Consider the following 21,526-nt stretch of genomic DNA (forward strand, 5'->3'; position numbering starts at 1 on the left):
CCAACTGAGTTCAAAAAGCCTTAATTTTTCCACTGCTTGCTTTCATTCAAACCTGTAATCGAGCCATGGGGCATTATTACGGTGGGGGGAGGAGTTGTATGATGTGCGTGGATGCAAATGGTGAAAGTAAGAAAAGGGCTGGTTCAACTACCAAACCAAATAGATGAAGAAAAAAAATGTTCCTACAAGTGAGATTCTTAAGTCTGATCGACTAATCCCAAAGCTACGTTGATTTCACTAGTAGTATTTTGTTAGGACTACTTTTAATGAGGGATGTGACCTTTTTAAAACACTTAGGCTTGGAAATGTCCTGATTATTTGCCCAAAATATTAATATTGATCAATGTTTCCATGTATATACAGTACTTGAATTGGACTGATACCAAGTAACACCCATAATTCATCACATCCACTACACAGCATTATAGTATATCCAGACAGAAGAGCAGCTTCAGCGACAGACCGCTGTCACTGTCTTGTACCACGGACAGACTGAAGAGATATTTTCTTCATCATGCCATGAGGCTCTTTAACTCCACCCGGCAGAGTAAAGGCCCACATTAAACCACACCCCGTACATTGCATGTTACAGTACTATTGCAGTGTGTATTTTATGTAGCACTTTTTAAATACTCTATACAACACGCTACAGTGGGTATTAGCACGTCACATTGGGTATTTGTATATTGTATTTCTTTTGCATTATTATTGTATTGTTCTCAGCGAAAGGATGCTGCTGGAAATATAAATTTCCCTGCGGGGATGGATAAAGTATCTATCTATTTGGACTACATGAGTCCGAATAAATACAACTATTTTAGGACTAATTTTGGTTCAGGTTGGATGGTCCTAAACATAACTTAAATGTGTAATCTTGTACTGAATCATGTTTAAATGGAACATCCATCATGTCCACCGCTTATCCTCAGTAGGGTCGCGGGGGTGCTGGAGCCCATCCCAGCAATCATCGGGCAGTGGGCAGGGGACACCCTGAACCGGTTGCCAGCCAGTCGCAGGGCACACAGGGACAGACAATTCGCTTGATCATTCACACCAGGGGACAATTTTTGACCAGCCAATTAACCTGACATGCATGTTTTTGGAATGTGGGAGGAAACCCACGCAAGCACGGGGAGAACATGCAAACTCCGCACAGGAAGGTTGGTCGCTGGATTTGAACCCATGACCTCAAAACTGTGCCGCACACGCGCTAACCACCGCGTCGCCGTGCTGCCCTCATTTATTATTTTAGGTTATTTTCAAAATCTTGAAACATCATTTTCAACCAAATAAAGTAATGTAAAGTAAATCATCACGATTTGTGCATTGTATTCGAGTATATTTGATTGTGAAATCGGTGGTGCTGGAGTCAAATAAGGTGATTTAAAATTGAAATATATCTTCGTGTCGGGAGTAAATGTCCATTAAATAGAAGTTATGGCTATCCAAAAAGACTTGATTCCAATCGTTTACAACGAAAAGCCTTTCAAAAGATTACAACCGTTGGCAAATAATGCTGGTTGTAATTGTAATGGTTGGAATACAATATTTGTTTTTTTAATCTACATATCTGGAAATATTTCTTACTGTTGATTAGTCTTATGGCCCTTTTCAGACAGTTTACTTAAAGATATACTATGCATTAATTTCATACGTTTGTGTAATAGTTGAAAATAAAATAGAACCCCACAAAGATTTGTTTTTCTTCTATCCATAATTTCCACTTTGTTTTAATGTCAAAATATTTTCAATATCCTAAGGATTCATACAATAAAAAATGACGTTTTTTGTGTTTAATTCAACCACACTGGAGAACTTCTTTACTGTATTGAGTTTCCTTTATTGTAATGATAATGTTTGTAAAAATATTTTGTACAAGCATGATACTTAACATCAGGGTTGGGTAGGATTACTTTGAATTACTCTAATACCAAATATGCTAATAAAAGACAAAAGAAACTAAATATGATTAAAATGATGACCCACAACACGTGGTAAGCTTTCTCGCCTGGCTTTGATCTCTCTGATCTCCGGCAAAACTAACATAAAATGCGACAGAAACAAAATGAAAATAAATCCAAACAGCTTGCCAACATCATTTTTGCCGTTCCATGTATTCCGTTACTCCCCAAGCCTGCACAAAATTTAGTCATTTTATTCATATTTAGTTTCTTATGTCTTTTATTAGCAGTTTTGGTATTGGAGTAATCCAAAAGTAATTGAAAGAAATCAAGTTAAAGTAACCCTACCCAACCCTGCTTAACATTAAGAAAAATATATTTACATTTGCAAACTCAAATATTTCCTGGCGATATCTTCTTTGCCGTTGGAGTCCAGTTAAGCTCCCCCCCCCCTAGAATGCATCAGCGGGAGTTGCTCTTTCAGGTCCGCTCTCTTGTTATAAATACAACAGCCAGTGCATCAAGTTACTCATTCTATACTTTAAGTCCAACAACTCAAATATGTCTGGAAGAGGCAAAGGAGGAAAGGGTCTCGGAAAAGGCGGCGCCAAGCGTCATCGTAAGGTTCTCCGTGATAACATCCAGGGAATCACCAAGCCCGCAATCCGCCGTCTGGCTCGCCGCGGTGGCGTGAAGCGTATCTCCGGCCTGATCTATGAGGAGACCCGCGGTGTCCTCAAGGTCTTCCTGGAGAACGTGATCCGTGACGCTGTCACTTACACCGAGCATGCCAAGAGGAAGACCGTCACCGCCATGGATGTCGTCTATGCCTTGAAACGTCAGGGCCGTACTCTCTACGGCTTCGGCGGATAAACTGCTTCATCACAAAACCCAAACGGCCCTTTTAAGGGCCATTCCCTTTACTCAATGAATTTGATTCACTTTCTGTTCCATCATTTGCTACCATCCTTTATTTTAGTAATAAACACTTTACCGTAATAATGTACACTATACACACTTTGATTGAGGGCGGCAGTAGCTCAAGAGGTAGAGCGCTCGTCTTGGGATCTAGGGATCCCGGGTTGTCCGTCTTGTCAAAGTGTCCTTGGGTAAGACACTGAACCCCCAATAAGCAGGTTAGCGTCTTACATGGCTGCAATACAAGGCCGTTATTGGGAAATGTGAAGCACACTGTAAAGCGCTTTGGGAAGTCATTGACTTGAAATGGCTATGTAAATGTTGATCATTTCATTGTGGAGAGGACAAGGGACCTACGACTTTCCTAAATCTCTGAAGCCATTTTATGTTAATCTTGAGGACTGGCAAACCCCTCAAGACTCGTATGATTCTCGAGCACAATGGTGGGAGATAACAAATTAATGCAGATTTTCTTAAAAAATGCAGGAAAAAAATAAACTTAAAGATGAAATACAAGTTGGGACTACAAAGAAGACTAACGCTATTTTGCCCCAACACAAAACGGGATCGAATTTAATGATGCAATCAGATATCAAACAAGAACTAAAAGCTTTGGCGGAAATAAAGAGCAAAGGCAGAATGTCACACTTTCACTTTACCTCCAGAAACTTAGAATATGATGTGGTGTGAATGTGTTTAATTGCTGTTAAGTGTCAATAAATGTGTTCAAACCAAAAACCATGCAAGGGTAATGAACTGCACTGTATAACTCTTGAAGGGCTTTTGAGTGTATCCACTTTTAACTAACCTTGGTTTGTTGTCTTAAGCTTATAAAATAGTTCATCTCTGAGAAACCTGAACTCTTAACGTTTACTATTTGAACATTATGTATTAAAAACAGTCCTAACGAAAACTAGTTCTACAGCTCAGTGTAGCATCATTTGACAGCAATGCCGTTTAGCGTTTAAATATTAAGTCAAGTTTATTTGTATAGCCCTTAATCACAATGAGTCTCACAGGGCTGCATATTATTGAAAAACCACATACTATTATTACACCATCCCCTGATCTAAAACTATCACGAAAGCCCATCAAAACACACTTTTCAGTCATTTCTGCCAGAAATTCCTGTAGATATGTGTCCAAGCTTAGTGTAGTGTAGTGAGCAACTAGAAAATATTCTAATTTCGATGATATATTACCTGAATAAATGCGATTAAAACAAAGGTCCTAACACAGACCCTTGAGGGACTCCACACCTAATGTTTATAAGACTTATTACGATAAAATTTGGTACAAAATTAAATGAGCAATAACTTAAGTCATCAACATGGGGCATGCTCAAATTTGCCAGTTCTCTGAACTGTTAAGGACATGGCCAACATACTGCAAATTAATGTTTCATGCAATCTGTGGTAGGATTTCGGCTATTTTTAGAGAACCGACCTTTGGCTTTGCTCACTAATATGTAAAGAACTGAAAAAATAGGTGGCAGCCAGGTTTATATATGCTTTTGCATTTTATAGGTTCATCAAATTTATCAACATATTCAACATATTTAAATTTTAAACAAATAAATCAGGGGTCATACACTTTGGGGACCCTCGGATGATGGAGGCCTTCCCACCTTAAAGAAAAAAATTAAAGGGAACCATATGTACTACTAGATGTTGTAGTATTCTGTTTTTCAACAGACATTTCTAGAGGTTGCAAGTGTCAAAAAATAGCATTATAAAAAAAGAAGCATTTTTCATCTTTTTTTTTTTTTTTTTTTCCTACGCCTTTCGCCAGATTTCTATTTTGTTTTTGGTACCTGTTGCAGCCAAATTGCGGACAATTGTCATTTCCCTGTTGGTGATGCTCAAGTTATATAAATCAATTTCTTGAACTATACGAATCAAAAACAAACACATTTTTGTGTATCATTGCATATCGTTTAAATCATGATGGTTGTGTTTTAGTTGATGACATTTTTATTGCCTCTAGTAGTCACTTTCTAATTGATTTACTTTCACGATTTTTTTAAAACCCATTCTTAATTTTATATCTGATTCTGTGTAGGGAATTTTAAAAATAATATTTGAAAACGGTAAAATATTTCATCAAAGGTTTTTGTGTAAAACCTGATTTGGTTTAACGTTACACAGACCTTAGCTCCAGTGGCATCCGGGTAATTTGAGATTCAGACCCCTGGATTAAATCTTCCTACTGCTACAAATATACACTTTTGTGATTCTAACGCTTTAATGTGTGACATGCTTTGAAAATCTGACGAATTATGTATAAATAACATTGGATATCTTAACGCCATTCATATGAATCAACTGGTGTTATCAGGGTTGGGTAGGGTTACTTTAACTTGATTACTTTCAATCACTTTTTGGATAACTCCAATACCAAATATGCTAATAAAAGACAAAAGAAACTCAATATGAATAAAATGACTACATTTTGCTCAGGCTTGGGGAGTAAAGGAATACACAGGACGGCAAAAATGATGTTGGCAAGCTGTTTGGATTTCTTTTAATTTTGTTTCTGTCGCATTTGATGTTCGTTTTGAGATCAAAGCCAGTAGAGAAAGCTCACCACGTGTTGTGAGTCATAATGTTATTCATATTTATTTATTTTTTGTCTTTTATTAGCATATTTGGCATTGGAGTCATCCAAAAGTCATTGAAAGTAATCCAGTTAAAGTAACCCTACCCAACCCTGTGTGTTATATATTTATCTACACGTACAGAAAAACGATTAAAAGGTAAAAACAAATTGAATATAAGAAAAAAAACAAATACATGTTTTATCTCCAAAAAGGAGTGGTAAGAAGCAAATCCGTCACGATTGTTGAATCTTCGCGCCATTTTCACACTTACAACAAACTTGGTTCAAATGGGACGTCAGCCAATCAAAGTACAGCGCTACTGCATAAAAATTTGCATAAAGTTCAAATAAATATCTTGGCTCTCTATCATCCTCTATTCACATTACTCTAATAGTAGTAGGAAACATGCCTGATCCAGCAAAGCCCGTTGCCAAGAAAGGCTCCAAGAAAGCGGTCACTAAGAGCGCAAGCAAAACCGGGAAGAAAAGAAAGAGATCCAGGAAGCAGAGCTATGCCATCTACGTCTACAAGGTCCTCAAACAGGTCCACCCCGACACCGGTATCTCCTCCAAGGCGATGAGCATCATGAACTCCTTCGTCAACGACATCTTCGAACGCATCGCCTCCGAAGCTTCCCGCTTGGCGCACTATAATAAGCGCTCCACCATCTCCTCTCGGGAGATCCAGACCGCCGTGCGTCTCCTTCTCCCCGGCGAGCTCGCTAAGCACGCCGTGTCTGAGGGCACCAAGGCCGTCACTAAGTACACCAGCTCCAAGTAAATTGCCGTGGCGATTTCTCCATCCAACGGCTCTTTTAAGAGCCACTCACTTTATCTTTGAGAGTAATGACTTCGTTTGACTCAAGTACCGAACTAGCGGTGAATTGTCCCATTTGAACACGTGAGAGCGCTAACGCCAGTGGGTGAAAGAAGCTCAGAATTGAAAGAATACTGAACATTGGTTACAGGATTTCTCAATTTTAATACCGAGTAAGTCACGAGTAAGAGCGCTTGTTCTCGTATGACTTCACAACAACAGCCGGGGTATATTCTGACCCAGCGCCATTTAGCTGGCATGTTATCGGCTCTGGGTAGCGAAGAGTAAACCCGGGATTATAAAGTAAAAATGGTTTTCTCTTGATGGATTGGGATTTTTCCAAATAATAGTCATATTATCAGGGTTGGGTAGGGTTACTTTAACTTGATTACTTATAATTACTTTTGGATCACTCCAATACTAAATATGCTAATAAAAAAACTAAACGTGACAACATTTTGTGCAGGCCTGGGGAGTAACGGAATTACATGGAACGGCAAAAATGATGTTGGCAAGCTGTTTGGATTGATTTTCATTTTGTTGCTGTCGCATTTTATGTTCGTTTTGCCGGAGATCAAAGCCAGGAGAGAAAGCTTACCACGTGCTGTGGGTCATCATTTTAATCATTTAGTTTCTTGTCTTTTATTAGCATATTTGGTATTGGAGTAATCCAAAAGTAATCCAGTTAAAGTAACCCCTACCCAAACCAGATGATAAGTATCATGCTTGTACAAAATATTTCGCATTTTATGTTAGTTTTGCCGGAGATCAAAGCCAGCAGAGAAAGCTTACCACGTGTTGAGTCATTTTATTCATATTTAGTTTCTTGTCTTTTATTAGAATATTTTGTATTTGAGTTATCCAAAAGTCATTGAAAGTAAGCAAGTTAAAGTAACCCTACCCAACCCTGCATATGACAAAGCTTTTGTCCGAACAATGGAGTTCGCAAGGATACACAGGAAATGGGGGTTGTCCCCTTTATCCTTTTTCTATTTTTACATATTCATTTTAGCGAACGTACGATTAACTTCATGTTTACGTTCATGGTAAACATTCAGGGTGGGTGTTGGAACGGATTAAAACGATTTACATTACTCTCGATTTCGGTGATTGAACAAATCTGTTTTCGAACAGGGTTCTGGAATGGATTATGGTCGAGAACCGAGGTTCCACTGTATATAGAAAAAATTGATGACATTGTATACAGTCGCTGCCCTACTTAAATTCAACTGATCGTAAGTTGCTTCAGTGCTATATTTTGTACTTTTAAAGTGTACATAAGAATGTTTCAGGCTTGTTCATATAACTGGTTTGGTATTGTACTAAAAATATTTCATAAAATATGCTCTATAAAGATAAAGTTGAGTTTAACTTACTTTTGGAAGTTAGGCATCAACCGCATCATGTTTTCTCATTCCACTTTCGTTTCAAAATAAACAAAACACCTCTTTACGCCACCCTTGTTGAATGGATGCACGTTCGGCATGTTTTGGAGGTTTCTCTGCACCAACACAGGTGATGCCAATTTTCATTATCAAGCTCTCACAGAGCCTGCTAACAAGCTGAAAATTGGAGTCACCTGGGTTGGAGCAGAGAAACCTCCAAAACATGTGGCTCTCCAGGACCGGGTTAGACACCCCTGTGCTAGATATCAAACAATAAGAATATCAAAGTTATTAACGCGCTGGAGATACTGTATAGAATGTTGATACATGAACTAGGTGGAAGCAGATTTCTTCTTCGGGGTCGATGCTGGGTAACCTCTCACAGCGCCACATGCTGGTAGTGGTAGAAAGAAGCACTACAGCAGGGGTGTCAAACTCATTTTAACTCGGGGGCCACACGATAGAACAAACATTCTGTCGGGGGCCGGACTAGTAGATTAAAGAGAAAGAAAGAGGGAGGGGAAAGGAGAGAGGGCGGGACAAAGAAAGCGAGAGCGCGTGAGAAAGAAAAGATAAAAAGTCGTGAGAGAGGGAGAAAAGAAAGGGAGAGGAAGAAAGAAATTCAAAGAGAAATAAAAAGACCGAAGGAGAGAAGAAAGCGTGAAGGGTATAAAGAGACAGAGCAACAAAGGAAGAGAAAAAGAGACGGAGACGGGGTGGAAGAGAAAGAAAGAGAGAAATAAATACAAGTACAGTGTCTTTGTTCGAGGCACCTGGCTTTGACAACATCAAGTTGACAAATTTCAACTTGCAGCTTGTTTTTCTCTTGCGCTTCTCTGAGTGTTGTCTCGCGGGCCGGATTCAATCCCTTAGCGGGCCGCCTGTCTGACACCTGTGGTCTAAATGAATGCGATACCAGTTTTAACAGTAATGCAACAAAAACGCGTTTTGTGATAATTCAAAAACTAAAAACAATCACATTTCAACTCGCAACTTTCTAGAACGTTTTACAATTAGCCTTAAAACGTATTAAATACGCCTAATTTTTTATTTCCTAGTTTGTTTCTGGAGTTGCTTCGATTAGTTTAAATGAGTGACGGTTCATTAAAATTGCATGATATTAAATGACTAATGATTTGTGCCGGGCAGCACGGCGGGGCAGTCGTTGTGTGGCACAGTTCTGAGGTCATGGGTTCAAATCCAGCTACCAGACGACCTGTGCGGAGTTTGTATGTTCTCCCGGTGCTTGCGTGGGTTTCCTCCCACATTCCAAAAACATGCATATCAGGCGAATTGTCTGTCCCTGCGTACCCTGCGATTGGCTGCCAACCAGTTCAGGGTGTTTCCTGCCTACTGCCCGAAGATAGCTGGGATGGGCTCCAGCACTCCAGTTAATGGATAATTTTTGCCACCCGGTGGTAAAAAGTCCATACATCAATTGTTTTTACTAAACAAGATAAAAAATGTGTAGTTGAAATCCTTAACCAGGTCGCCGCAGTTTGTCTGCTAACATGTTAAAATAGTAACATAGCTTCTAAATAAAGGTTTTACATTTATTTTCATGATGCAATATTTGTATTAACTTAGTACTTGTGAATTCTACCCTTGAGTAAAGTGGTTGGCTCTTAAAAGAGCCTTTGCCATTCAAGACAGCCCAAGCAATTTACTTAATCTTCGCCTTCTCAGTCTTCTTGGGCAAGTAGTCTTAACAAAATACTACTAGTATTTTTAACACAGCTTCTTTGTGATTGGTCGATTACATGTAAGAATCTCACTTGTACAAACAATTTTTCCCTTCATCTATTTTGGTTTGGGATGGTAGTTGAACCAGCTCTTTTCTTACTTTCACCATTTGTATCCACGCACAGCATACACCTCTTCCCACCACAGTAATATACTCCATGTCTTGATTACAGGTTTGAATGAAATAAAAAAATATAAGGTTGCGCATTTACATACACCTGCCCATCAGGAAACCTAGTCCCAGGCCAAGAGGGGTTTTCTCGATTTGATCGCATATTTTTGGGTATGTAATCTCATATGAAGTATGCTCTTTGAGTATAGTGGGTGGCTCTTAAAAGAACCGTTTTGGGATGGGGTGGAGGCTCGTTTACTTGGATTTAGCGGCCTTCTCAGTCTTCTTGGGCAGGAGGACAGCCTGGATATTGGGCAAGACTCCGCCCTGGGCGATGGTGACCCCACCGAGGAGCTTGTTGAGCTCTTCGTCGTTGCGGACGGCGAGCTGCAGATGACGGGGGATGATCCTGGTCTTTTTGTTGTCGCGAGCGGCGTTGCCGGCGAGTTCCAAAATTTCAGCGGTTAGGTACTCGAGCACGGCCGCCAAGTAGACGGGGGCGCCGGCACCGACACGCTGAGCGTAGTTGCCTTTGCGAAGGAGTCTGTGGACACGGCCGACGGGGAACTGAAGGCCGGCACGAGATGAGCGGGTCTTGGCCTTCGCCCTTGCTTTGCCGCCGGTTTTACCACGTCCAGACATGTTTATTTAGTTCGATGATCAGTCGATGGTACTAACGCCTCCAAGACGTACTGTATATATACATAGATGTGCTCCCCTGTGATTGGCCCAATGCTACTGGAAAACGGTTGTCCAATCAGCGACGAGTTCTCAGTTTTCCAGTGACTGGCATGTTAATACAAGTACATTTACCTAGTTCTTAAGCAACAATACCTTTTTAGATAAAATGAACAAATTAATTTTACAAAAAGTTGCGCTGTGTCGAAAGAAGTGCAAATTCTGTGCAGAAGTGGGTGCTCTAGTTCTGTTTTTGAGAAAACCATATGCCTGAGGAGGGTGTTAGTCTAAATGCTTGTTGCCTTATGTCACTTGTCCAGAGTCCGGTCCGAGGGCCAGTTACGGCCCGTGAGCACCTTTTCACTGACCGGCGGCCTCTGTCATACAATTAATAATTTGTGGCTTGTCGGTAAACAAAAAAAAAAACAATTCATGGGAATAGTCCTTTGGCCAAACGCCCTCGCCTTTCTATAAGATTTGGCGACTGTTAATAGAAAAAAGGATAGTTGACTGTGAGGGCCGCCACTTCCAGGACAACATAAGAGTATTTTTTCACTGATCTCCGAAACAACAAATCATATGATATCAAGAGTCACTGTCAGGCGTCACATGCCGACTACAAAAAGCCGACTGGAAATGAAAGCTGTGAAAATGTGAAGCAACTGGAAGCTGTTTTAGCACCACAGCAGTGCCTTTTCATGAGACCCTTACGGGTCAAATGAAAATTCTGCAAACTTTTCATAGTGATTTAAAAAAACAAACTGTTCCAAATAACGTCATGCTGAATAATCGACCCTCACACATTTTAGCTAACCAAATCTGGCCCGCTTTCTGAAAAGTTTGGACACCCCTGCCTTATGTGTTCTTATGAACAACCTTTAAAGCGAACATAATTGTTGTCACGCTTTTACAAAATTGACCCCTCACCTCCGAAAAATCCCTTTTTTTCTAAAAAGTGTTTTATAAATGTTTGAGTGTTACAAAAACGGCATGCTTTTTTTCTGACTATTACAGATGGGTATTACCAATTATTTGCTGAATATATATATATATATACATTTTTACATTTAAATATTAAGTGTAATGGACATCCATGGTGTTAGGGTCAGTTTCGACCCATATTAACTTCAAGAAAAAGGCTAAAAGAATCAAGTCGGACAACTGGAGTCTACAATTTTGGACTGCCCTTCATCTGCAACATATCAGTGGGTTGATCAGGTTTATTTTATTTACTGTTGACATAAGTTTCCTCCTCCTTGTTGGAGGTCCTAGCTTGTAAAATAATCTCACACCGATTTTGTGGCCCCGCAGACATCACAGGCTGCCCAGATTTCGATGCCACACTCTGGCTTACTTGGTATATATTGGCGGAAGGGACAATTGTTACAGAAATGAATAAGATACTCGTCAACTGACACCTTTGGTCCTGGTTTGAAGACCAGTTTTGAAAAATGTCTCATTGCCCAACATTTGCAGCTGTTAACAGCCGTGCAGCAGAATGACTGGTGAATTTGAGGGGCCACATCTGAAATGTAGAAAAAAAAAAGCTGCAACGAAGAAGCGAAAGCAAAAGAGTCATCATTTGGATGTCATTTCTTGTTGCATGCACGTGTTCTGAAATGCGAGGATTATTTCATACACATTAAGGTCGTCACTCCAGAGAATTTATATGGTTTTGTTAAACTGTCTTTGAAAGTATTATTTTGATATTGTGCAACCGCAGTGTACCCGTCCCACCAAAGATCCACATTCACACTGGGCTGGATGATGAGGTTTTTATTACAGTTGCTGCAAATGAATGAGTCACGCACAATAAGTGGTTAGCTCCTCTGCTGGCTTTAAACACGTTTTAGAATATCAACCATCACAATACATTTTTACATCCATTTTAACAAGATACTTTTAACAAGAGATCGTATAGTGTTGTTTTTTTAAAGTTTACAATGAACTCAACATATTTTTCTTTAAACTGAATTTTAACTAACATCATCCTTTTTATATATATGAGAAAAATAGAAACAATAACAAGTATAAAACGGGTACAATTTACCTGCAAATGAATGTGACACACACAACACGTGGTTAGCTCCTCTGCTGGCTTTCAACACTGTACGGGGAATTAGCATTTTAGCACAACATGCAACGTCCGGCAAAACTAACATAAATGGCGACAGAAACAAAACAAAAATAAATCCAAACAGCTTGACAACATCAATCACATTACTGTGCATGTTGAGAGATTTGACAGCTGTGGTTTTGTGTTTTTGTATAGTGTTTTTTTTAACGTTTATAACAAATTCAACATACTTTTCTTTAGTCTGCATTTTAACCAAAATCATCCTTTTCATATGAGAAAATAGAAATAATAATGAATATAAACACGGGTACAATTTTCCTGCATATGAATGAGTTGAAACACGTGATAAGCTTCTCTGTTGGCTTTGATTTCTATAAGGGGAATTAGCACAACGTGCAACGTCCGGCAAAACAACATCAATCACATTCCTGTGCATGTTGAGAGATTTGTCAGCTGTGGTTTTAATGTTTAAAATTACCTTTTTTTCGGACCACCAAAAGATCGTGGCAGCACGCGGTTAGACTGCCAACAAACCCCTATACCAGCAGGTGGCACTGTTGCAGGACACTTGCACAAAAACTATACAACACATTTCAGCAGGAATTTCAATTAAAAAAGTTATTGTTACACCTGTTACGCATTGCTTTGCTACCCATCACAAAATACCGTTCAGACATTAATAGCCATAGAAGATTTGACCACAAGATGTAATTGTAATGTAGTTCGACAGTTAACAATTGCTGAATGGAAGAATGGAGTACCAACTATGGACTCTTAGAGGCCAAAATCCACCAGGTTTCTTTTAATACTTTTTAATACACTGTCCCGAAGTCATTGAATCCCTGATAAAGTCAACCGCAATCTCTGACAACGCTGTCCTGACACGGTTTCGTTTACAAGTGACATGTCTAGAGCAACAGACACATTCGAGGCATTGCCACTATCTGCACCGTTTGTACTTATAGGATTTTATTGACACTATTAGCAGCAAATAATGAGGGTTTCGATTTTGGAGCCAGCAATCTTTAGGCGGGGGACGCCTGAACCGGGTCCAGGGACACATACAGTTGATATAGTTGTAACGGGTGTCATAACTTTTATTGAAATTCCTGCTTAAATATGTTAGAGTACCTGTATGAGTGTGCTGCAATGATGTGTCCAACAGTGCCACCTGCCGGTACATGGTAGATTTGTTGATGTATTTTCTTACATCTCGATTTGAGTCATTGATTTAAACCAATCAATATCTTACTAAAGGCGAGAAATCGACTCATTTGAACAAAGTGTGTGGCTCTTAAAAGAGCCGTTGGGTTTATGGATGAGGAATTTAATTAAGCCCTCTCCCCGCGGATACGGCGAGCCAGCTGGATGTCTTTGGGCATGATAGTGACCCGCTTGGCGTGGATGGCGCACAGGTTGGTGTCCTCGAACAGGCCGACCAGATAGGCCTCGCTGGATTCCTGCAGAGCCATGACGGCGGAGCTCTGGAAGCGGAGATCGGTCTTGAAATCCTGAGCGATCTCCCTCACCAGGCGCTGGAAAGGCAACTTGCGGATGAGGAGTTCGGTGGACTTCTGGTAGCGACGGATCTCACGCAGGGCGACTGTGCCGGGCCTGTAGCGATGGGGCTTCTTCACCCCACCGGTGGCTGGTGCACTCTTGCGGGCGGCTTTGGTTGCAAGCTGCTTCCTTGGAGCTTTGCCGCCGGTGGATTTACGGGCTGTTTGCTTAGTTCTTGCCATGATGTAGCACGTTCGGACGAATGTGGAAGCCAGTGTGGACTTCACCTTTTTATGCTTCAGATACGCCTCCCCATTGGTGCGTTTGAAATAAACCCGCGCGATTTCTGTTCAACAATTGGACGGCAGCATTTTGAATGAACCAATCACACTCGAGTCAATATTTTGCCGTTGACAATAATAAGTTGGGGGGAAACACATGTATTAGTCGTTAAAATTCCATTTACATAATTGATTAATGTGTTTGAACGCATTTGCAATATGTTTAAAAATAAAACGCACTATTATGTATTTTAGAAAACGTGCCTGTTAACTTAAATGTTGAGTAAAACAGTATTGCTTCCTCTTTGCATTGCGCAATCATTGAAAATAGGTTTACGATAGGGTCCGCGGGCACCCACGAGCCCCTTAATATCAGCCTGCAGACAAGTTCTAATCATGGGGTCATTGTGATTTTCCAGTCATTTTGATTTCTAAGTGGCATTATGTTTTAGTGGTTGAAAACGAGTTGGAGATAACACATTTAGTTATTGTCAAAAGCCCAGTAAGAGGACATTTACAACGCTTGAATACTAGGTTTAGACGCAATATTTTTAACGATACTACGTACTTTGTGTATTTTAGGAAACATGCCTGGAATATGTAACTGAAATGTTAAATAAAATAGTATAAATTCCATTTTGCATTGCTTTTTATTATATATAGGTCTCAAATGTGGTGCAGGCAGGCACCCGGTGGCGTCTTCAGACATGTTATAATGGGTCATTGGGATTTTCCAGGACATTTGATTTATAACTGGCAAGATGTTTTAGTGGTTGACCTAGCTTATTTTTCAAATTGTGTACACCATATAATTATATTTGAAAGGATCTCATCTTGCCTATTTACTCTCTGGTCCGTATTGTCTCAGTCACTGGTAGCAGATAACTTGTAATGCATGGAACATTTTTTAACATGTTTTGTTTTCATTTATACCGTCATGTGTCTGAAATTGTAACAATTGTAAACTGTACACTATTATAATCCATGACGATATTGTATATTATTTAAACATCCCTTATTAAATTTTGATTTTAATCCCCTGAATAGAATATTATAAAATATTTTATTTGTTTCACTTTAATATGGCGTCATTTGTCTTTTTCTTCCCCAAATTGCAGACTTTAAGGGGGAGTGAGCAATTTGTAGTGCCTCTAGGAGTACAACAAAACAACCTTCATTCATTAAAAACAAACAAACAACAAAAAAAACATTGATTTGGACAATAGGCAAAAATACATGAACGATAATACCAATGTCATTTTTTAAAGTGAATATTCCGAGGTGAAGAAATTGGTCATAGTGGAACTCATACCTAGTCGTCACCGCTGTATTTGTCTGGCATCCTGCTGCTACTCCGTGCTCATCTGGCACTGGTTTTATAATGTACCTTTACCTTATTTTCAGTCACTCAATAAAAAAAAAACTTTAATAACATGTGTACAACAAAGAAAATGTGTATGTCTACGATCATAAATAATACTTACTCTTACATAATTCAAGAAAATTCAAAAATAAATCCCACAAACAATTTGACTATATAAAATGGTGATTGTGCTGTTCACGAACATAACAGCTTTATTTCCTCTTGTTTAAAAATTAGCAATTTGTTGACTTTAAACGCATTACAAAAAAAATAGTATTTAATAACTTATTAGTTGTTACACTAAAAAGTCGATTTTTATAACATACATCTGTTTCCTTTTTTTAGGGTGACTGTTACTCGAGGTTGAAAGTTTAAAATAGAATAAATTCAAAAATAAATAGGCTATAATAATGAAAGAATAGTTAATTGTAATATTAGTACAATAACAGTTAGCTTCAACAAAAATCCCAAACACTGTAATCTGCAAGAAAGTCAGTTTTGCGCCCTTGTTTAGGGTGGTGATGCCCCTGTGTATGAAACGGTGTCTGAACTTTATACATATATTGAAAAATAATTGGATTTCATAAATTTTCACTTAAACACTGTGTAATTCGTATCTTTCTCAATAAGGTGACAGACCCAAAAGGTGTGTGATAATGTGTCGCGTCTTCTAGTAGCGCCTCAAATTGAATTCAAGGCAAGTAATATTTGTTTGTATAGCCCTTAATCACAAGGAGTCTCAAAGGGCTGCACAGATCAAAGACTATTGCAAACTACAGACCATTATGACACCATCCCCTGATCTGAAAACAACATGAGGGCAAGAAAAAACTCAAAAACCTCAACATGAGGAAAATGAAGAAACATTGAGAAGGGACCCTTTCAGGATTACCAGGCAAAGGATGTTGCAATTACAAATAATACAGAGATTAGCTGGAGGGCAACGAGCCGCAGCACCCATGTGCGCCGCCATCTTGCTTTTCGAAATAAAAATAGAACCCAAAAAATAATTCATTAATAAAAGATGAGTAGTGTTCCATAGGTATACAAAAAATACAAAAAAAAAAGCATTTTGTTGGTCCCTTATACCAGTTGAGATGCCCACCGATCTCCACTAAAATCAGCTCACCAGAGCTGGTGCATACTTACGGTCGACTGGGTCTGTGTAATCCAGGGTTGTCAAACTCATTTTAACTTGGGGGCCACACGATAGAACAAACATTCTGTCGGGGGCCGGACTGGTAGAATAAAGAGAAAGAAAAGAGAGAGAAAGAAATAAGAGAAAGAAGGAGGGAAAAAGAGAGAGGCCGGGACAAAGAGAGAGAGGGAGAGAGCGTGAGAAACAAAAGAGATGAAAAGAGAAGTCGTGAGAGAGGGGGAAAGAAAGGGAGAGAAAGAAAGAAATCCAAAGAGAAATAGAAAGACAGAGGGGGAGAAAGAGAAGAGAGAAAAGGAAAAGGAAAAAGGGAGTTAGAGCAAAATAAGTTAAAGACACAGAGAGAAAGAGACAAAGAGCAACAAGGAAAGAGAAAAAGAGAGACAGAGGGTGAAAGAGAGTGGTAGAAAAGGGGTGGAAAAGAGGGAGAGAGAGAAATACTTGTGAGTGGAACTTGGCTTTGGCAACATCAAGTTGACATTTCAACCTGCAGCTTGTTTTTCTCTTGCGCTTCTCTGAGTGTTGTCTCACCGGCCGGATTCAATCCCTTAGCGGGCCTGATGTGGCCCGCGGGCCGCCTGTTGGACACCTGGGGGGTGCAATCCTACTTCACACAATTAAAGTGGCAATTAGTTACAATATGCTCTGTATTATTTATAATTGCAACATCCGTTGCCTGGTTATCCTGAAAGGGGGATACCACATGTGCGGTCCCTTCTCAGTTTCATTTTCCTCATGTTGAGGTTTGAGTTTCCCCTTGCCCTCGTGTGGGTTTCAGATCAGGGGATGCTGGAATTATTATCATTAGTCGTCATCCAAATAATTACTTGAGTAAAAGTAAATGCACAAACAGTGTCCATGCTTGCAGATCCTCCCTGAACAACGAGAGAGAAGCCCGGCCCGGGCCCAAGATCATACCTTTACTCACAATACTTTGTTGGAAGTAAGAAAAAGTAAAAAAATAATGTATGCAGAATTTTGATTAAAAAATAAGTGGTGCACGTTATACATGAATAAATGGGGTACTGTGGTATCACCAGTTTGCATTTTCATATTCCCGTCTATTACCAGACCTTTCTAATAATCCCAACGTACCTATTAAGAATATTCCTAAATTAACTTTGTCATACAAAGGCTGTTTGAAAGTACTAGGGTACCACCAGTAAATTTCTGGTGTTACTTAAAAGTAAAGGGAGTAATTCTCAAGATAGATAGCCTCTTTGACAGTCTCTGTTGGACCCAAGAGACTGTTTTGTTCAGTTTTACGGCATTAAAAGCAACATCCATTGCAGCCTGGTCATCCTGAAATGGGGATTACCACATGTGAAGTCCCTTCTCAAGGTTTCTTAATTTTCCTCATGTTGAGGTTTTTGAGTTTTTCCTTGCCCTCATGTTGGTTCCAGATCAGGGGACGGTGTAATAATAGTCTGAAATAATAGTCTGTGCAATAACCTGTGCAGCCCTTTGAGACTCTTTGTGATTAAGGGCTATACAAATAAAAATGACTTGACCCCTAATGCCCCTGATAAGCAGGTAGTTATCTGTCATGGCTGACACCGCTATCAGTGTGTGTGAATGGGTAAGTGTGAAGCACATTGTAAAGCACTTTGGGAGGTCTTCAGTGACATTCTTTCTCTAAATGTTTGTGTGACACTGTGCTTCTGCCATGATAATTGACATCTGCTTTGCAAGTGTTTTTAGTTGCTGTATTCAAGCTAAAATGCTACCAAACTTTAGAAGTTTTGGTACATGCACTTGATGACGCGATAATTTCTGTATGTGATAGAGGTGCTAATGTGCATTTACTACTCTCGGCAGATTATATTCACGTAGAGACGGTGTAATAATAGTCTGAAATAATAGTCTGTGCAATAACCTGTGCAGCCCTTTGAGACTCTTTGTGATTAAGGGCTATAGACTTGACACTTGACTCCTAATAAGCAGGTAGTTATCTGTCATGGCTGACACCGCTATCAGTGTGTGTGTGTGTGTGTGTGTGAATGGGTAAGTGTGAAGCACATTGTAAAGCGCTTTGGGAGGTCTTCAGTGACTTGAAAAGCGCTATACAGACGCTCCCCCTACTTATGAACTGTCCCACATTCTTTCTCTTTAAATGTTTGTGTGACACTGTGCTTCTGCCATGATACTGCTTTTGCAAGTGTTTTTAGTTGCTGTATTCAAGCTAAAATGCTACCAAACTTTAGAAGTTTTGGTACATGCACTTGATGACGCGATAATTTTTGTATGTTACTGCTCGAGATAGATGTGCTAATGTGCATTTACTACTCTCAGCAGAGATTATATACATGTAGAGACGGTGTAATATTAGTCTGAAATAATAATCTGTACAATAAACTGAGCAGCCCTTTGTGATTAAGGGCCATACAAATTGAAATGACATAACGAGCCGTTTGAGATGACTAATGCAGTTAATAGTTGGTTCCCTAATGTCAACAATGATCATCAAACTCTTAAAAATGTGTGATGGCTCTGAAAAGAGCCTTTGTGGTGGAAGCAAGCGTTGATTCATTCACTTCTTCTTGGATACCTTCTTGCCGGCTTTCGCTTTGGCGGGACTCTTGCGCGCGGGAGCCTTCTTCTTGACGGGAGTCTTCTTCTTGGGCGCCGCTTTTTTGGGACTCTTAGCGGCGGGCTTTTTCTTGGGGGAAGCGGCTGCCTTCTTAGCGGCGGGTTTCTTGGCCGCTTTCTTGGGGGTGGTTTTGGCTTTTTTGGTCGAAGCTGCCTTCTTCGCGGGGGATTTCTTAGCGGGGGCCTTCTTGGCTGGAGCCTTCTTGGCGGGTGCCTTCTTCCCCTCGGTGGTTTTGTTCAGCTTGAAGGAGCCGGAAGCGCCGGTGCCCTTGGTTTGGACCAGGGTCTTCTTGAACACGAGGCTCTTCAAGGCGGTCTTGAAGCGGGCGTTGTTCTTCTCCACGTCGTAGCCTTTGCTGGAGGCATACTTCTTGAGGGCGGCGAGGGAGACGCCGCTGCGCTCCTTGGACGCCGTCACGGCTTCGACGATGAGGTCGCTGACTTTGGGTCCGGCCTTTGTGGGCTTCTTGGCCGCCTTCTTCTTTCCGTCCGACATAGTGTTAACTTATCAAATGACGATCGAGTGAGGAAATCTCGGGAAAGGGGGGATTTATAAACCCGGCGTGAGAACCGGAGAGAGTCAACTATGAGAACCGTATAGAGTCAAGCAGCGCGCCTGCTCGACAAAACCTTCTGACTTGTGTTTTCTGGCCTCGCTTTAATCGATTCAAACTTTTTTATATAAACTGTTTTAACACCAAAAATGAATTCCAGTGATAGAAAACACTTGTTTCTTGTCGTGGAACTTATTTATAGCTCGTCAATTCGTTACAACTTTTAATAATCGACTCGTATATCCACCACTCCACTGACATGAGCGGTGGAACTCGGTGACTTTTCTCACTTGTTGCACCTCTAAAAGATTTAAAATCACGCATAGATTAACTCAAAGTATTTTTCCGAAAACAAAACATGTTGGTTTAGTTATCCCAATTCCCCCAAAACACAGAGTGTCTCTGGTTTTTGCAGGAAGATGACTTTCCTCTATGGTAGCAAACACACTGACCTTCCTCAAATTGCATGACTGTTAGGCCTCAGCAAGTGCAAGGTTCGACCATGTTAAAGGCGACTCATAATGTCTAAAACACAAATTTAGAGTATAAATGAGATAGTTCTCACACGATGCATTAAAATCGCCTTTATTGCCATCAAATACAACATAGTGCAATTTGTTTGATCTGTGTTCACATCGAGTTTAGACATGGAACTCCAGGAAATCGTGTAAGAAAATACTTACTCTCTACCCGAATTATATAGATGATCTGAGTTGTAAGTAGATCATACAATACTTCAATAATTGTGCAATGTCATTTACCCGTCCCATTGTGCAGAAATAAAAAATAGTCATATAAAAATTTAGATATGTGTGCCTATTAGTATATCACTGGGATTAAAACAATGTAAACAAGGCATGAAAATATCCCATATATTGTTTGGTGAATTTTATTAATGCGGGGCGACAGTAGCTCAGGAGATAGAGCGCTCGTCTTGAGATCAAGGGATCCCAGTTCGAATCCCGGCTCGTCCGTGTTACATGTCCAAGTGTCCTTGGGTAAGACACTGAACCCTTAATACCCCCAATAAGCAGGTTAGCGCCTTACATGGCTGCAAGGCCGCTATTGGGAAATGTGGAGCACATTGTAAAGCGCTTTGATAAGTCATTGACTTGAAAAGCGCTATATAAAATGCAGATAATTTAATTTCATTCCAACAAAGTGAGAATACACCACTTGCAGATTATTTAACGTATGTTATAGGACAACCTCACTGTTAAGAAGCTATGCAGCAGAGTTTCTTAACTTCAAATGATAATTTTAGTTTATTTTGAATGATCATTTTCTATATTGAAACATTAACACCTTTGAGGTGGGAAATCCCAAATGATGTCAAAAATGGATTAAAACACTGGTTGGTTGGTTGGGACCGCTAACCACACGGGTCTTCGGAGCTATTTCCTGTGGTGTGTCTTGGGCAAGTAATCCCATCCCTCTCCAGGCCAACTACAAGGAAATTATTATTATTATTATTATTATTACAATGTGACCCAAATAGATGTGTCATAAAATCAAGTTTTTTTTGTTTAATTTTTTAAACAAATTTTTGGTTAATGAAAAGAAACCCCTGAGAAAATAAAGACCCATTCAAGCAAACTTTATAGAATCGAATTTACTTTTATTGTCATTTTTTGTAACCATGCACACAGTACGAAATGTCGATACACCTGACCCGTACAGTTAAACTCCCAGCCATCTCCGGGCAGTGGGCAGGGGACACCCTGAACTGGTTGCCAGCCAATCGCAGGGCACACAGGGACAGACAACTCGCTCGCTCATTTACACCTAGGGACAATTTGGACCGGCCAATTCACCTGAAATGCATGTTTTTGGAGCGTGGGAGGAAACTGGAGT

The 21,526-nt window shown here is 40.0% G+C and overlaps 5 protein-coding genes and 1 pseudogene across 5 annotated transcripts in view; 2 read left to right on the forward strand and 4 right to left on the reverse strand.

The window, feature by feature from the left end:
- The window catches only part of LOC148350009 (uncharacterized), a 68,654-nt gene extending 60,988 nt beyond the window's left edge, over window positions 1-7,666 (reverse strand). Inside the window, exon 1 of the mRNA XM_088320288.1 lies at window positions 7,611-7,666. The gene's annotated coding sequence lies outside the window, so the exon portion shown is untranslated. The remainder of the gene's footprint in view (window positions 1-7,610) is intronic.
- On the forward strand, window positions 2,460-2,784 carry LOC148350012 (histone H4). The gene has a single exon (XM_088356170.1). It carries the CDS (start codon window positions 2,463-2,465, stop codon window positions 2,772-2,774), a length of 312 nt encoding a protein of 103 aa, XP_088212296.1. The 5' UTR covers window positions 2,460-2,462; the 3' UTR covers window positions 2,775-2,784.
- Window positions 5,824-6,212, forward strand: LOC148350013 (histone H2B-like). Its single transcript, XM_088320293.1, has one exon. It carries the CDS (start codon window positions 5,824-5,826, stop codon window positions 6,196-6,198), a length of 375 nt encoding a protein of 124 aa, XP_088176419.1. The 3' UTR covers window positions 6,199-6,212.
- A 2,063-nt stretch (window positions 7,667-9,729) lies between the features above and the next one.
- LOC148350014 (histone H2A-like) lies at window positions 9,730-10,118 on the reverse strand. The gene has a single exon (XM_088320292.1). It carries the CDS (start codon window positions 10,114-10,116, stop codon window positions 9,730-9,732), a length of 387 nt encoding a protein of 128 aa, XP_088176418.1. The 5' UTR covers window positions 10,117-10,118.
- A 3,413-nt stretch (window positions 10,119-13,531) lies between these two features.
- Window positions 13,532-13,980, reverse strand: LOC148350015 (histone H3). The gene has a single exon (XM_088355919.1). The coding sequence runs from the start codon at window positions 13,969-13,971 to the stop codon at window positions 13,561-13,563; it is 411 nt and encodes a 136-aa protein (XP_088212045.1). The 5' UTR covers window positions 13,972-13,980; the 3' UTR covers window positions 13,532-13,560.
- A 5,063-nt stretch (window positions 13,981-19,043) lies between these two features.
- On the reverse strand, window positions 19,044-19,618 carry LOC148350016 (histone H1 pseudogene; annotated as a pseudogene).
- Between the last annotated feature and the right edge of the window lie 1,908 nt (window positions 19,619-21,526).

Source organism: Urocampus carinirostris, chromosome 16 (assembly GCF_059441175.1).
Source record: "Urocampus carinirostris isolate Australia breed hairy pipefish chromosome 16, RoL_Ucar_1.0, whole genome shotgun sequence".
NCBI classification, from domain to species: domain Eukaryota; kingdom Metazoa; phylum Chordata; class Actinopteri; order Syngnathiformes; family Syngnathidae; genus Urocampus; species Urocampus carinirostris.